We start from the raw sequence: 16,662 nt of genomic DNA on the forward strand, positions 1-16,662 counted from the left end.
CACAGCCCCCCCGCCCGTGCCCCTCCCTCCCCCAACCCGAGACTGAGCGTGACGCGGCCGGTCACTCGACCCGGAGGGGGCGGGGCCAGGCCCTGGAACCCGGCCGCCGTGGGGGCGGGGCGGGTGACGTGCCCAACGGTCGCCACCGCGCAGGACACGGCAGGCGCCTTTTGGAGCCGTGCGCATGCGCGGACGTGGCGTTGTAAACTACAAAACCCGAGAAAAGGAGTACTTGTGGCACCTTAGAGACGAACACATTTATTAGAGCACAAGCTTTCGTGAGCTACAGCTCACTTCATCGGATGCATTTGGTGGAAAAAACAGAGGGGAGATTTATAAATCTCTTTTTGCGAATACAGACTAACACGGCTGCTACTCTAAACCCCAACTCTAAACCGCGCCGTTGCTCCCATCTCGCCCCTGACGGGAGAAGACAAAGGCGCATGCGTGAGAGTCCCCTCGCACACCTGGAAACTACACGTCCCATGAGGCGCCACGCTACCGCGAGCATGCGTAATGCGTGCCTCTCACCTTCTGCCACCCCAGAATCTCAGCTCGGTCGTCAGCACCTCCCACGGTCCTCGTCCGGCCTCGGTATGGTGCCCCTGCGGCGGGTACGGGACTCCGGCCACGGGAGCGGTCGACCTCGGGGATTTCATAGGCAGAGGCCGCGGCTTCCGCGGGGGGTGGGAGGATGGCATGTAAATCGGAGAGCGCGCATGCGCCGGAAGCAGAGCGTGACGCGGCAGAGGGAATGCGCCTGCGCCCTAGCTGGCGGTAGAGGCGCGAGATGGAATGTCCGCGTGCGTCACGGGCCCGGACCCTAGAACGTTAGGAAAGGCGCCTCACTCTGTTTGAGCTGCGCATGCGCCTTTGGGAAGCAAAAAAGGCGGGAGTTCTCCCCACACTTGCAGCTGCGCCTGCGTGTGGGGTGGGGGTACAACTCCCGCCCCCGCCCCCGCCCCAGGGCCCGCCGGGGGCGTCTTCCTCTCTGTCTTCGGCTGCCCAGGGCATTCTTGCCTCTTCCATCAGTTCCCTCCCCCTCCCCCCCCGTTCTCCTTGAGGATCATGGGAGTCTGCATGGGAGGGGCCGAGATTTGGGGGTAGTTTCTATAGTGGGTGGCGGCGGGGGGGGCTACTCCACCGGCTAATTCTCTTCGTTCCCCTGTAGCCACCATGGCTCTGGTGTCAGCCGACTCGCGCATCGCGGAGCTCCTGGGAGAGCTGCACCAGCTCATCAAACAGACACAGGTAATGCGGCCCCACGGGGCCTTCCCAGCATGCCCTGGGACTGGCAGGAGCTGGGGCTGAAGGGCGTTCCCAGCATGCCCCAGGCTGGCGGGAGCTCATGGAAGAGGGTTGGCTGGGCAGCCTTCCCATCATCCTCTGGGCTTCCAGAAGTGGGATGCCTTCTTCTTCTTCTCTGGGATTGATTGGGCAGCGCTGCCAGCCCCAGAGGACACTGGGATGAGGGAGTCATCTTAGGGGAACCATCTCTTTTGGTTGGAGGTGGGCCTTGGGGCCACCTAACCCCTTTTCTGTGACAGGGAGCCACAGGACCCCACCCCTTATCCCCTTCCCTCTGTGCCCCCAGGAGGAGCGGTCGCGGAGCGAGCACAACCTAGTCAACATCCAGAAAACACATGAGCGGATGCAGACAGAAAACAAGAGTGAGTGTGGGGACTGGGAGCCAGGACTCCTGGGTTCTTTCCCAGGCTCTGGGATGGGAGTGGGTTTAATGAGTCAGAACAAGGGATGGGGGGGATTGGGAGCCAGGACTTCTGCGTGTCAGGCTGTTCTGCAGTGACTTGAGCATGGGTACCACTCTGAGGGCAGACAGTTAAGAACCAGGGCCCAAACCTCAAATGCACTGTGAGTTCTGTACTTAACATTTCTCCAACCAACTATTGACTATAAGCTTCTCCGGCATCAAAACAGCCTTGCCATGAAGTCACAGATAGCCTTCCAGGGTGCTCCAGTCTGTCCCCGAATCACAGCAACATCCAGGTTACTCCCTGTCCCAAAGACCAGTCATTCACCCCAGGTTAGTTGCACCTTAGATCTCACCCCAAAGACAACGCTTGTAGCCAGTTCTACAACAAGCCAGCTACGGTTTATTAAGCAGGGAAGGAAAGCGGGGAGTTACTCCCCAAGTAACGCTGGGCCACACGCATACAAGTGCCAGTCAGAAGTTCCCAAAGGCGACAGAGCTTCCTATGAGAAGCCGGCTCTGCATGGCCGTTGGGGCTACCCAAGGCCAAACACCTGTCCTCACTAACACCAAGAACCAGACTGACCCCAGCTGGGCGTTTGTCAGTGTTCAGTAGCGACATGGGGACCATGGCTGAGCTGGCACTTGCTGTGCCCCCATCACACCTTCAGTGCAAAACTGGTGTGGGAAGGGGTGTCACCGACCCTCCGGAATACGTCCCAGGCTCCCCGTGCCCTGTCTGCTGCTACAGTTCATTTCCCCTTGGTGTGACCTGTTTCCACATCCAACTGCTGCAGACTCAGCGCCAGCGTAACCTCCTGGTTGGTCCCTCTGGTTCGGTGCAACCCTGTTGTCAGCAAGTGCTCTGTTACGCTGTCGCTAAACTGCCTCACAAACCTCTGGTAATAGCTGGCCAGACCAGTAAGGGACTGGACCTGCGTCTTAGTACATGGTGAAGGCCAGCTCCGAATGGAGCTGGCCTGCCTTCAAAGGGTCACAGAATCACGGAACTGGAAGGGACCTGGTGAGGTATCTAGTCCAGTCCCCTGCATTCGTGGCAGGACTAATTATCTAGACCACCCCTGACAGGTGTTTGTCCAACCTGCTCTTAAAACTCCCCAGTGATGGAGATTCCACAACCTCCCTGGGCAATTTATTCCAGTGCTTAACCACCCTGACGGTTGGGAAGTTTTTCCTAATGTCCAACCTAAACCACCCTTGCTGCAATTTAAGCCCCTTGCTTCTTGTCCTATCCTTAGAGATTAAGAAAAATAATTTTTCTTCCTCCTCCCTGTAACAACCTTTTACATACTTGAAAACTGTTCTCATGTCCCCTCTCAGTCTTCTCTTCTCCAGACTAAACAAACCCAGTGTTTTCAATCTTCCCTCATCGCTCATGTTTTCTAGACCTGAAATCATTTTTGTTGCTCTTCTTTGGATTCTCTCTCTAATTTGTCCACATCCTTCCTGAAATGTGGTGCCCAGAACTGGACACAATACTCCAGTTGACGCCTAATCAGCGTGGAGTAGAGCGGAAGAATTACTTCTCGTGTCTTGCTTACAACACTCCTGCTAATACAGAATGATGTTTTTTGTTTTTTTTTTGCAACAGCGTTACAATGTTGACTTATGTTTAGCTTGAGTGCACTATGACCCCCAGATCCCTTTCCGCAGTACTCCTGCCTAGGCAGTCATTTCCCATTCTGTATGTGTGCAACTGATTGCTCCTTCCTAAGTGGAGGACTTTGCATTTGTCCTTATTGAATTTCATCCTAATTACTTCAGGCCATTTCTCCAGTTTGTTCAAAAATTATTTTGAATTTTAATCCTATCCTCCAAAGCACTTGCAACCCCTCCCAGCTTGGTATCATCCTCAAACTTTATAAATGTACTCTCTATGCCATTATGTAAATCATTGACAAAGATATTGAACAGAACTGGACGCATAAGCGATCCCTGCGGGACCCCACTCGTTATGCCCTTCCAGCATGACTGTGAACCACTGATAACTACTCTCTGGGAACGGTTTTCCAACCAGTTTTGCACCCACCTTATTGTAGCTCCATCCAGGTTGCATTTCCCTAGTTTGTTTATGAGAAGGTGATGCCTGACAGTATCAAAAGCTTCGCTAAAATCAAGATATACCACATCTGCCGCTTCCCCCCCCATCCACAAGGCTTGTTATCCTGTCAAAGAAATCTGTCAGGTTGGTCTGACACTATTTGCTTTTGACAAATCCATGCTGACTGTTACTTATCACCTTATTATCTTCTAGATGTTTGCAACCAAGCCCACTGCCACCCTGTGTCCTAGGTGAGGTACCTCTGTGGCCCCTAACTTGCATGTGGACACCTGGCTTCTCTAAGCCTCTGCAGTACAATTCCCACATGGGTCAGAGGGTCCGGCCAGGAGTCCCTAAATATAGCCAAGTCGTTGACATAGGGCCTGGAGAAGGTCTGTGATCCTTGCGGCACCTCCTTGACAAGCCTCTGGAAGGTGGCTCCCACATTAATTAACCCAGAAGGCATAATCCTAAACTCCTACAGGCCGGGCTCCACTCTGAAAGCCGACGCTGTCTGGGCAGCACCCAAAAGGGAATTTGCCAATACGCTTGAGGCAAATCCAGAGTGCTTCTGAATTTTGCACCTCCCATTAGATCCAGTAGGCCCTTTATCGAGGGTGTGGAGTACGGGTCAGGTCGGGTGACGGTGGTCACCCTTCCAAAATCCACACACAAGGTCATGGGTTTAGGCTTTTTAGGTACCTTCACCATTGGAGATGCCCAGGGACTTTTCAACTCAGTTGCCCCCTTCCAACATGCGGTCCACCTCCTGAATGCATCTTTTTGTCGCCCCTTTGGCACTGTTACCTGCACACTCTAGGGCACCCACCCTTACCCTTCCGTGGGCTCAATGCGTAACACAGTTAATTTAGGCACCCACCCTTACCCCATTCCTAGGGCTCAGGGCGTACCCTTCTGCGGGTTTGTGAAAGAGCTTTACACAGTAATATCCTTAATCTCTGTTTATTAACAGTTAACAAAACAGAATGTACACGTGGCGCATACAGTGCACACCATTCCCAATAATGCAGACAGGCCTTTCTTGGTCGCAGTCAGGATTAGATCATCCAGGGACTCCAGTTTTCTGCATGGTGTGATTGGCAGGGTGTTGAGATCTGGCAGCTCTGATCTTTGGGGCTGTGTCCTGGACTTGGTTCTGGAGAACTTCTCTTTGGACCCCAGTTTATACAGTGAAACTTGGATCCTGCTTAGCTAGACCTTCACCACCAATTGTAAACTGAGGTTCTATAAGGCAGTGTTTTTCACCCATCCTAGCCCCTTACGAAACAATTCTTTACCCCGTTGTGACGGGATCCCATGGGACCGCTATGCCCCCTGAACTCTCTCCAGCCTGGGCTGTTTCTCACAATGCCTTGCTAGTGACCAGCAGCAAACCCCTCCAGGTGCTGTGATCGCTCAGCACAACCACATGTGGAGCCCCACACCGGCTTGATTGCATGAATGCTTCCAGAGCCACTTGTGAATCACACCTAGAAAGGCACCAGCCAAATCCCCCCAGCTCCCAGACTTGTACCTTAGGAATATACCGTCTTGCACTGCTCAAGATGAGCAATGCAGATTTATTAATTGGTTCCCCACTTTATCAATGGAAAGTGGATGTACACCAGCCTTTGCAAACCTGAGCATATTTACCAGTGAGTTTGTATAAAGTGTGTGGTAAAGATAAACAGTAAAACAAGTTTATTGACTACAAAAGATAGATTTTAAGTGATAGTTACCAAAGAAAACAAAATAAGCACACAAGCTAAATCTTAAACCTGTAAGACACTCGGCAGTATTTAGATCAAGCAGTTTTCTCACCGCACTGGATGTTACAATTCATAATACACAGATTTCAACCATGAAACCTGGGCCTGTCCCCCTTGTTGGAGTCTTCAGTCTTCTGAGCGCTCTTGTTGCTTGCAGCGTAGGTGGGAGAAGGAGGAAGGCCCAGCATGGGGTCCCTGTGTCTGTTTTTTACCCTCAATCCATGTGCTTGGAGAGCACAAGTCCAGGCATGTCTGTGGGGCATTGCTGAGTCTCCAGGCAAGGTTGAGCAATTCCCCTGGTGTGGCCTCATGCAGGTGAGTCATTGCATCCTAGCTCCCTTGCTGGATGATGGTTGTTCGACACCCACTTGGGCGTTGTTTACTTTCCTTGCTGTTGTCTTTGGAGAGCTAATATCTGGGAGATTCCCCAACTCACAGCATGGTTCAGTGACAACCATACAGCACAGTCTCATAACTTCATATGCACTAATGATACACATATTTAGATAATGGATTCTCAATCTTCATTGCACTGTGACCCCCTCCTGGCAACAAAAATTACTACTTGACCACAGGAAGGGGGACCAAAGCGTAAGCCCACCCAAGCCCAGCCGCCTGGCACAGGGGGGCCAAACCCAAAGGGCTTCAGCACCAGGTGGGGGACCTGTAACCTGAGCCCTGCCACCCAGGGCTGAAGCCCCTGGAGCTTTGGCTTTAGGCCTGAGTGGTGGGGCTTGGGCTTTGACACAGACCCCAGCAAGTCTAATGCCAGCCCTGGGTACCCCGTTAAAACAGGGTCGTGACCCACTTTGGGGTCCCGACCCATAGTTTGAGAAGCGTTGAGATAGAACCATACCTCACATGGCATACTTAACATGCAATATCGCAATTATATCTAAATGATGAATATGGGGGTTCCAGGGCGCTCCCCCTGAGGTACAGTTTGTCACATCAATCATATCCCACCACCTTAGCTAATTTAAATCTTGCAAAATTAGTTATGCAACTGTCATGGACTCACAGGGCCCATGCTTTCTCAGCTCCCTACGGTCCCTGGGAGTAACCTCCTTCAGTGTGACATCCTTCCGTGAAGGTTGCACTCTCTCTTCGGGGCTAGGCCCTCTGCCCCCTCCACCTCCTTGGACCGCATCTCACTGAGCCTTCAGCAGGCTTGTCCCTTGCCATGGGCACTCTCGCTTGAGGCCCCTATGCCCAGAGGGAGCAATGTCCCCCGATCTCTAGCCTGCAGTGACTCTCAGCCAGCGTAAAACAGGAGTTTATTGAACATCTGAACTCGGCACAGGCAGATCTCGGGGCCCTCGGGCCTGGCCAGTCTCCGCACCATCCAGCTGGGTTTGTCCCAGTCCTGATGGGTTCTTCCTTTTGTTTGTTTTAAACCTGCTGCCTATTAATTTCAGTGGGTGACCCCTAGTTAATGTGTTACGAGAAGGAGTAAATAACACTTCCTGATTCACTATCTCCACATCCGTCATGATTTTATAGACCACTATCCTATCCCCCTTAGTTGCCTTTTTTTCCAAGCTGAAAAGTCCCACTCTTATTAATCTCTCCAGAAGCTGTTCTATACCCCTAATCATTTTTGCTGCTATTTTCTGTACCTTTTCCAATTCCAATATATCTTTTTTGAGACGGGGGGAGTGGGGATCAGCACTGCATGCAGTATTCCGGTGTGGGCGTACCATGGATTTATGTAGAGGCAACGTGATATTTTATGTCGTCTTAGCTCTCCCTTTCCTAATGGTTCCTAACATACTGGTCGCTTTTTTGACTGCCACTGCACACTAAGTAGATGTTCTCAGAGAATTCTCCACAACGACACCAAGATCTCTTTCTGGAGTGGTAACAGCTCATTTAGACCCCATCATTTTATATGTATAAGTGGGATGATGTTTTCCAATGTGCATTACTTTGCACTTATCAACACTGAATTTCATCTGCCATTTTGTTGCTCAGTCGCCCAGTTTTGTGAGTCCCTTTGTAGCTCTTAGTTAAGTGCCAGGCAGAAAGCAATCTTGAGTAGTTTTGAATCATCTGCAAATTTTGCCATCTCCCTATTTACCCATTTTTCCAGATTATCTATGAATATGTTGAATAGGACTGGGCCCAGTACAGGCCCCTGGGGGACATCACTATTTACCTCTCCATTCTGAAGACTGAGCATTTATTCCTACCCTTTGTTTCCTGTCTTTTAACCAGTCACTGATCCATGAGAGGCCCTTCCCCCTTATCTTATGCCATGACAGTTTAGAAGTATAACTGTTGAGAAGTTGTTCCTTGCGAGACAGAATGCTGTCAAAGTTTTCTTTAAAGATCTTAATGTCTGCTCTTTATCTGGTGGTGGTGGGTATTGTTAGGCCAGGAGCCTTCTGAACAGCCTCATCTTACGCAGTTTTGATGCAATTTGGAGGGAATGTGAGGCCATGACTTTCTGCCTCGTAGCTTGTGGCTGCTGCTGCCGCTTATGAAGAAAAAGGGTTCAGCCCTTACAGGCCCGCCACCTCACCCCCCCTCCCCTGCTTCATGCCCCTTTTCCCAGAGCCGCCGTTGCTTCTCCAGAAATCCAGTCTTCAGACCTGCTGAGCGTGGGCCTGCATCCTGGCCTTATTTGACTTGGATGCCAGCTTCGTGTATCCCCACGCAGCTCTCTTCATCCAGCAGGCAGCAGCTACTATGCTCACTAACAAAGCCAGCTAGATTCCAGTGATCACCACGATACGTAGCACACCAGCTGCAGAAGGTGACCACCCTAATAGTAAAAAGAAAAGGAGGACTTGTGGCACCTCCTTTTCTTTTTACTATTTGACTAACAAATTTATTTGAGCATAAGCTTTCGTGAGCTACAGCTCACTTCATCGGATGCAACATTTGTTCTTTGCTGGCAGTGCGTGAAGAATGCAGACTGAGTCTGTGAATTCCCATCGAGAACTCAAGGGCCCTTGCTTTGCAGTTAGCAACCTTCTTCGTTTACATTTCCAATGGTTCAGTTGCATTTGGTGGGAAAACGTGATTACCAAGCTAGGCCCTGTGTAAATGGAAATGGAATAGCCTACAACGATCCTGCCTTAGTTTTCATGAAGTTCACGCGTCAAGTACATTCGCATCTCAGTACTAACACACACTTGGGATGTAGGGTTAATTAAGTACAGAGGTATACATAATGTAATGGATAGCAATCAACAGGTGATAGATATGTGAAGACAATAGCATTCACATTCCCTTTGCACTAAATGAACATTCGGGTGAATTAGTTCACTTAGCATTTGTTTGGTGCTCACACACCAAAGTGAATTGACCTATTGACCTGAGCTGGCCTGTCAGCATCACAGAGATAAAAGGGGGCAAATCCCGTAGACTCTGGGGGGATACTCCTGTACGCATATAACAAATCAGGGAGCAACACCTCAATCATTCTCTCACGCTGTAACATACAGCCCCCACATAGACTTCAGTGTCCCATGGAATCTTTCTACGAAACGGTTTGTCACTGGGCGATGGGGGGCAGCTTTCACATCCTTCACTTGGCTCAACACCCGTCACTTTTTGAAAACTGCAGACATGAAATTTTTACCCCGGTCCAACAAGATTTCCCTGGGGAAACCAACTCAGCTAAAAACGGTGAATAGGGTAGTAGCCACAGTTTCAGCTTCTATATCAGACAGAGTTGGGGCTTCCGGGTCCCTGGTAGCAGCACCCACCACTCCCAGTCTGTTTCTTTCCATTCCTGGGAGGCCTGGATAGGGGTCCAACAATGTCCCCAGACCCTCTGGCAAACACCTCCTTAGCAGGCGGCAGCGGCAGCAGAGGTGCCACGCAGGGTCTGTAACTGCTGACGCTTCTGACACGACTCGTACCGTGATTTTCAGTTTCCGACACAAGGCCAGGAGCCTCGTTTGAGCCTCTGATGGGTTCTCTCCACGCCTCCGTGTCCAGCACAGGGGCAGTCATGAGCCACATGTAGCAACTCAGGCCTGCCCTTAGCCGGCCCAACACCTGCTTGCAAACCTTAGCAGGGTGCCTCTTTTTCCCTACTCGAAAAGCCCTCCCCTCCCCTTCCCTGACGGAGGAGTTATTCTGAGCCACCTTCCCCTCCCTGGATGAGCCTCCATAAACTCCCTTGGAGTCTCACTCGGTTAAGATCCGACTCTGGCAAAGCAACGGACTCTCCAAACCCTCCTCTGGGCAAAGGCCTGAGGGCGTTTCTCTCCCCACAGCCCTCCCTGCTGACCACAGATAAGCCAGGCAAGGCAGAGCCAGACTCCTGGCTGTGAGTTCTGATATTAACCTGCTTAGACGTGGCTCCAATATCCTTACCTAACAAAACACGAGTGGGAAGCAGATTCCTAATGCCCAGAACAATACCCCCTTGAAAGTCGTCACGGTCCAGGTAAACTGTGGCCAAAGGTACAAATATAAAGAATTTAGCCAGAGCTAATATTTGTAAGCTTTTACCTATATTCCTCCCTTCCCAAACTTTCCTTGACCAAAGTAATTTGAGGTGCGGTATCCCTCCAGCCCTTACAATATGTGCCATTTATCATAGCCCTCTTCATCAATTCTTCACTACTCCTCACGGCTTGTTCTAGACACCCGTAATGACTGCTTCTTGGAGCAGCTAGTCCTGGAACCCCCAAGAGGAGAGGCAATTCTTGATTTAGTCCTAAGTGGAGCACGGGATCTGGTCCAATAGAGATGAACCGTATGGCAGTAGGGATCAACATGTAATTACATTTAACATTCTTTGGGGTGGGGGGCGGGAATACAAAAGAAGCCCACCACAGTAGCATTTAACTTATAAAAGGAGAACGACACAGAATGAGGAAGTTACATGGAAATTAAAAGGAACAATACAGGAGTGAAATGCCAGCAACCTGCGTGGAAACATTTTAAACACACCATAGTAGAGGCACAAGTTAAATGTATACCCCAAATTTAAAAAAAAACCAACAGACCAAAAACTACCACCATGACTAAACGATGGAATAAAAAAGGCAGTTAGAGGCAAAAAGGCATCCTTTAAAAATTGGAAGTTAGATCCTACTAAGAAAAATGGAAAGAAGCAGAAACTTTGGCAAGTCAAGATTTTGTATAATTAGGCAGGCAAAAAATAAAAGAATTTGAAGAGCAACTAGCAAAAGACATAAAAACTAAGTCCATCAGAAGCAGGAAGCCTACCAAACAATCAGTGGAGCCACTGGATGATGGAGGTGCTAAAGGAGCACTCAAGGAAGATAAGGCCATTGCATCTTCTTCGCTGCAGAGGATGTGAGGGAGATTCCCACACCTGAGCCATTCATTTTAGATGACAGATCTGAGGAACTGTCCCAGATTGAGGCATCAGTAGGGGAGGTTTTGGAACAAATTGATAAATTAAAGTAAGTCACCAGGACCAGATGGTATCACTCAAGAGTTCTGAAAGAACTCAGATGTGAAGTTGCAGAATTACTAACTGTGATATGTTACCTATCACTTAGATCAGCCTCTGGACCAGACAACTGGAAGGTAGCTAATGAAACACTGATTTTTAAGAGGCTCCAGAGGCGATCCCAGCAATTACAGGTTTGTGAGCCTGACTTCCATACAGGCAAATGGGTTGAAACTCAAGTAAAGAACAGAATTCTCAGACACATAGATGAACACCATTTGTTGGGAAAGAGTCAACATGGCTTTTGTAAAAGGAACTCAGGCCTCACCAATCTATTAGCGTTCTTTGAGGGGGTCAAAAAGCATGTGGACAAGGGGGACCCAGTGGATATAGCGTACTTGGATTTCAGAAAGCCTTTGACAAGGTCCCTCATCAAAGGCTCTGAAGCAAAGTGAGCAGTCAAGGGATAAGAGGGAAAGGCTTCTCATGGATCAGTAACTGGTTAAAACACAGGAGACAACGGGCAGAAATAAATGCTCAGTCTCCACAGGGGAGAGATGAATAGCAGGGTCCCTATGAATAGCACTGCTCAGCATATTCATAAATGATCTGGGAAGAGGGGTAAAGAGGGAGGTGACAAAGTTTACAGATGATAAAAAGTCACTCAAGCTAGGTAAGTCCCAGGCAGACTGTGGAGAGCTACAAAGGGATCTCGCCAAATTGGGTGACTGGGCAACAAAATGGCAGATGAAATTCAATGTTGATAAATGCAAAGTGATGCACATTGGAAAACATCATCCCAACTGTACATATAAAATGATGGGGTCTGAATGAGCTGTTACCACTCCAGAAAGAGATCTTGGAATCATTGTGGAGAGTTCTCTGCAACCATCCCCTCAGTGCGCAGCAGCAGACAAAACAGCACACAGAATGTTGGGAATCATTAGGAAAGGGATAAATTATAAAATGGAAAATATTATATTGCCTCTATAAAAATCCATGTTTCACCCACATCTTGAATAATGCATGCAGTTCTGGTCCCCACATCTCAAGATGATATCACGGGAAAACGTACAGAGAAGGGCAACAAAAATGTAGTAATATGGAACAGCTTCCATATGAGGAGAGATTAAAAAGACTGGTCTATAAAATCATGATTGGTGTGGAGAAAGTGAATAAGGAAGTGTTATTTACTCCTTTTCATAACACAAGAACTAGGGGTCACCCAATGACATTAATTGGCAGCAGGTTTAAAACAAAAAAAAGGAAATATTTCTTCACACAACGCCCGGACAACCTGTGGAACTCGGTGCCAGGGGGATGTTGTGAAGGTCAAAACTATAATGGCGTTCAAAAAAGAACTAGCTAAGTTCTTGTAGGATGGATCCATCACTGGCTATTAGCCAGGATGGGCAGGAACACAACCCCTTGCTCTGGGTGTCCCTAAACCTCTGACTGCCAGAAGCTGGGAGTGGACGACGGGATGGATCACTCAATGATTCCCTGTTCTGTGCGTTCCCTCTGGGGCACCTGGCATTAACAGATGGGACGCGGGCTAGAGGGACCTTTGGTCTGTCCCAGCCTGGTGGTTCTGATCTAGCGCACTAAGATATCCCCCTGTTCTAGTCGCCTCTGGGCAGTGCTGCGGTGCACCCTGTGGCAGCTGGGGGTACAGATCGTGGGGTTTCCTCAAGTCTGGGGCAGTTTGGTTTTCTCTGGCCAGGAGCCCCCCAGTGGTGGCAGATGTAGGGACTTTAACCTCTGGGCCCCCTGGGGTTTTATCAGAGTTGGGGTTGGGTTTCCTTCCAATCCCCTCCTCCCTCTTACCCTGGGTGCCTGGAGGGTTTCCCTTCCACTGTGACTTGCGTCCTCCATGGGCTCTTCATTCAACAGCAATTTCCGCAGCCTCTAAACCTGTGGATGGTTTTCACCTCCCCTGTAATTACGCATAACAACTGCTCCTGGCATCAGACCGGACAGTTATTCACAGTCACCTTCGGCCCCTGCCCCCATTATCCATTTTCTCAGCAAACGACACATTTTATTCACATACTCAACATGAGGGACATAGTCAAACACCCTGAAGTTTCTGTACTTCAGTTGATAGCTCTTGGGTCTCGTGGGTCAGAGCAGGGGGGGCTGGGAGCCAGGACTCCTGAGTTCTAACACCTGCATCTCCTGCAGTCTCCCCGTATTACCGGACCAAGCTTCGTGGACTCTACACGACTGCCAAAGCTGACGCGGAGGCTGAGTGCAAGTGAGTGCCCCCTCCTCCCTACCCCCTGTAGCTGCCGATGACCCTGCCCTACTGCTCACCCCTGTCTGTCCTCTCACCCCTAGCATCCTACGCAAGGCGCTGGACAAGATTGCGGAGATCAAATCCCTTCTGGAGGAGCGGCGCATTGGTGAGTGTCCCCCCGCCCTGTGCCTTTCCCCCAGAATAGGCCATGGAGTCCAGCCCCATATTGGGGACAGTCAGCATTTGGTATGAGCAGGAACTCCCATCATCATAGAATCATAGAATCATAGAATATCAGGGTTGGAAGGGACCCCAGAAGGTCATCTAGTCCAACCCCCTGCTCAAAGCAGGACCAAGTCCCAGTTAAATCATCCCAGCCAGGGCCTTGTCAAGCCTGACCTTAAAAACCTCTAAGGAAGGAGATTCTACCACCTCCCTAGGTAACGCATTCCAGTGTTTCACCACCCTCTTAGTGAAAAAGTTTTTCCTAATATCCAATCTAAACCTCCCCCATTGCAACTTGAGACCATTACTCCTCGTTCTGTCATCTGCTACCATTGAGAACAGTCTAGAGCCATCCTCTTTGAAACCCCCTTTCAGGTAGTTGAAAGCAGCTATCAAATCCCCCCTCATTCTTCTCTTCTGCAGACTAAACAATCCCAGCTCCCTCAGCCTCTCCTCATAAGTCATGTGCTCTAGACCCCTAATCATTTTCGTTGCCCTTCATCCCTTGGGGCTTGGACGATGGAGTGTCTCTTAAGGAGGACAGGAACCCCCTTGATCTCCTAAGGCTGGGTGTCTCTGCTTGGGGGTGCTGGGGTCGGGGATCCGGGGCCTGCGGTTTCATAAATGGGGTGAATGGGAGATATGGGGCACCCAGGATGGGTGTGGCAATGTGGGCTGGGTGGCATGTGAACACAGGCTCAGTGTGTCTGCAATGGGGTCAATGTCTGTGTCTGAGTCCCTGGGGGCAGGAAGGGGGGGACTCCCCCTAGCTTTATGGGGCCCATCCCATTTTCTCCCCCACCCACAGCTGCCAAGATTGCCGGGCTTTACAACGAGTCAGAGCCACCCCGCAAGACCATGCGCCGGGGCGTCCTCATGACCCTCCTCCAGCAGTCAGCCATGACACTGCCCCTGTGGATCGGCAAGCCTGGGGACAAGTGAGTGTCGCTGGGGTCGCACAGGGCAGCCCGGGCTGGAATTCTGTCCCCACACCCGAGCTAACCTCACCCTCCTTTCCCCACAGGCCACCCCCGCTCTGCGGCGCTATCCCCGCTGCCAGCGATTACGTGGCCAAGCCGGGAGACAAGGTGGCCGCTCGTGTCAAGGCTGTGGACGGGGATGAGCAATGGATCTTGGCCGAGGTGGTGAGCTACAGCCATGCCACCAACAAGTGAGCACCGGGTGTGGGTCCCCTGGGGCTCACTGAAGGGCCGGAGCCAATGACAATGCCATGGGAGTCAGCCCGACGCAGCTACAGCCACCTTGGGGCACTCTGCCTCACCAGACAATCCTGTGTTGACCCCTTGTCTAGTGTCTCAAGGGAGCTGGCTCTGTAGCAGGGGGACACAAACATTTCTCTGGCCAATCAAGTGCTGTAATGCTATAGTCACCCAGTCTTTGGGGCATAGAAATGCCAGTCTAGGCGTTCAAGGGAGATGGCTCTATGATCCTGCAATCTTTTGGACTTAAGTCCCATTCTCTTGCCACTTCAGAATGGTAACTCTGTGGCTCTCTAACCGTAGGGAGGTAGAAACACCTCTCTAGACACTGCAGGATGACATCCCTATGGTTTCTGCTGTCTTGGTAGCATAGAAACCCCTTTTCAACTTTGCAGCCGGTGTGACGCTGGTTCTACAACTTTAGAGGAATGGAGGCTCCTCTCTAGGTGCTCGAGGGTGATGGCTCTATGGTGCTGGAGTGGTCAAGTCATAGGATAACATGGGAATGCTTATTTAGGGACTTAACGGAGATGGCTTTATGGTATTGCAACTCTAGGGGCATAGAAACTCTCTAGCCACTCAAAGGAGATGACTCTATGGGTCTCCATTAAGAGCTGCATAGTAATGCCTCTCTAGCCGCTCAGTGGAGATGGCTCTATGGTCCTGCAGCTTTAAGTCCTCCCCTTGCCTATCTCCTCATGGCCGTCTCCTCTCTTTGCAGGTACGAGGTGGATGATATTGATGAAGAAGGCAAAGAGTAAGTGAGAGGAGAGGGAAAGGTGATGGTGATGGGGAGGCTCTCTCGTTCGGGGGGGGGTCCCTGTCTCACCCTGTCACCCCCACCCCAGGCGTCACACCCTGAGCCGCCGCCGCATCATCCCGTTGCCCCAGTGGAAGGCGAACCCTGAGACAGACCCCGAGGCGCTGTTCCAGAAGGACCAGCTGGTGTTGGCGCTGTATCCCCAGACCACCTGCTTCTATCGGGCCCTGATCCACGCCCCACCCCAGCGGGTAAGGGACCCTTCCCCTCTTGGGGGCACTGATGTGAGACTGGCTGGCTCACAGAGGGAGCATGGGATGGGGGCCTTTCCCTGTTAAGGGCTACCCACACCCATCCAACCCAGGGCGGGGACTGGCTGGCTCAGGCGGGGCAGGGAGTGGGACCTATCCCCTGTGGGGGGCACTGGCTCTGATCCGGCCCCAGGGCAGGGACTGGCTGCCTCAGGGCAGCAGGGAATGGGACTGGGGGTCTGTCCCCTCTGGGGGGTGCCGGCTCCGATCTGGCCCCAGGGTGGGGACCTGCTGGCTCAGGGGGGCAGGGCCTGGGATGCGGGGCCTGTCCCCTTTTTGGGGGCGCCAGCTCTGATCTGGTCCCAGGGCAGGGAATGGGACTCAGGGCCTGTCTCCTGTGGGGGGTGCCGGCTCCCATCCGCCCCAAGGAGAGGGGTGGCGGGGGTGGGGAAGAGCTCCAGCCCCCTCATGCTGCCTCTCTCCAGCCCCAGGACGATTACTCGGTGCTCTTCGAGGACACGTCCTATGCGGATGGCTACTCCCCGCCCCTCAACGTGGCCCAGAGATACGTGGTGGCCTGTAAGGAGACCAAGAAGAAGTGAGGTGTTGGGGGCGGAGCTTGGGGAGCGCCCGTGAGTATAATAAAGGCTTCTCCGCCCCCCCCATTTCACTCTGCTGTGGTTCATGCCGATGCCACCCCTGGCATGGGGCTGAGGGAACCACGCCCCATGGAGTCAGGGCAAGTCAGCATGTTCCAGCAGTGTCTCCGGGCCCGGCCGTTCAGAGCCCCGGCGCCTCTGGGCCTGGTGCATCAGTTATGAAAGTAAAAACATTCCGTGAGCCCCAGCATGTCTTTCGTTACAAATTAAGCCCTGGGTATTTCCCATCCCCGGGCCAGTCTGGAGAGCTGGGACCCGCCTGGTACCAGCCCCCCATGTGGTCAGTGTGCCCTCGAGTGGGTGCCAGCCTGTGCCCCCGTCTACTGTCAGACCGGGCTAGGCCTTTCGTCTCATTTCCTACCCACAGCGTTGGGTTAACGCCA

At 51.5% G+C, this 16,662-nt stretch overlaps 1 protein-coding gene across 2 annotated transcripts; it reads left to right on the plus strand.

Annotated features, from left to right (window-relative positions):
- The first annotated feature begins 420 nt into the window (after positions 1-420).
- On the plus strand, positions 421-16,285 carry SGF29 (SAGA complex associated factor 29). Of its 2 annotated transcripts, none has more exons than XM_038407419.2 (10): positions 421-594; positions 1,172-1,251; positions 1,595-1,670; positions 13,110-13,182; positions 13,266-13,330; positions 14,198-14,327; positions 14,414-14,560; positions 15,331-15,366; positions 15,458-15,620; positions 16,106-16,285. In XM_038407419.2, the coding sequence occupies exons 1-10, from the start codon at positions 444-446 to the stop codon at positions 16,220-16,222; spliced, it is 1,038 nt and encodes a 345-aa protein (XP_038263347.1). In that variant the 5' UTR covers positions 421-443; the 3' UTR covers positions 16,223-16,285. The 2 variants fall into 2 exon arrangements, with proteins under 2 accessions (XP_038263347.1, XP_043372981.1); XM_043517046.1 differs by lacking the exon at positions 421-594 and adding an exon at positions 633-768 and having other exon boundaries at positions 1,169-1,251.
- The last annotated feature ends 377 nt before the right edge of the window (positions 16,286-16,662 follow it).

This window comes from Dermochelys coriacea, chromosome 6 (genome assembly GCF_009764565.3).
Source record: "Dermochelys coriacea isolate rDerCor1 chromosome 6, rDerCor1.pri.v4, whole genome shotgun sequence".
Lineage (NCBI taxonomy): Eukaryota > Metazoa > Chordata > Testudines > Dermochelyidae > Dermochelys > Dermochelys coriacea.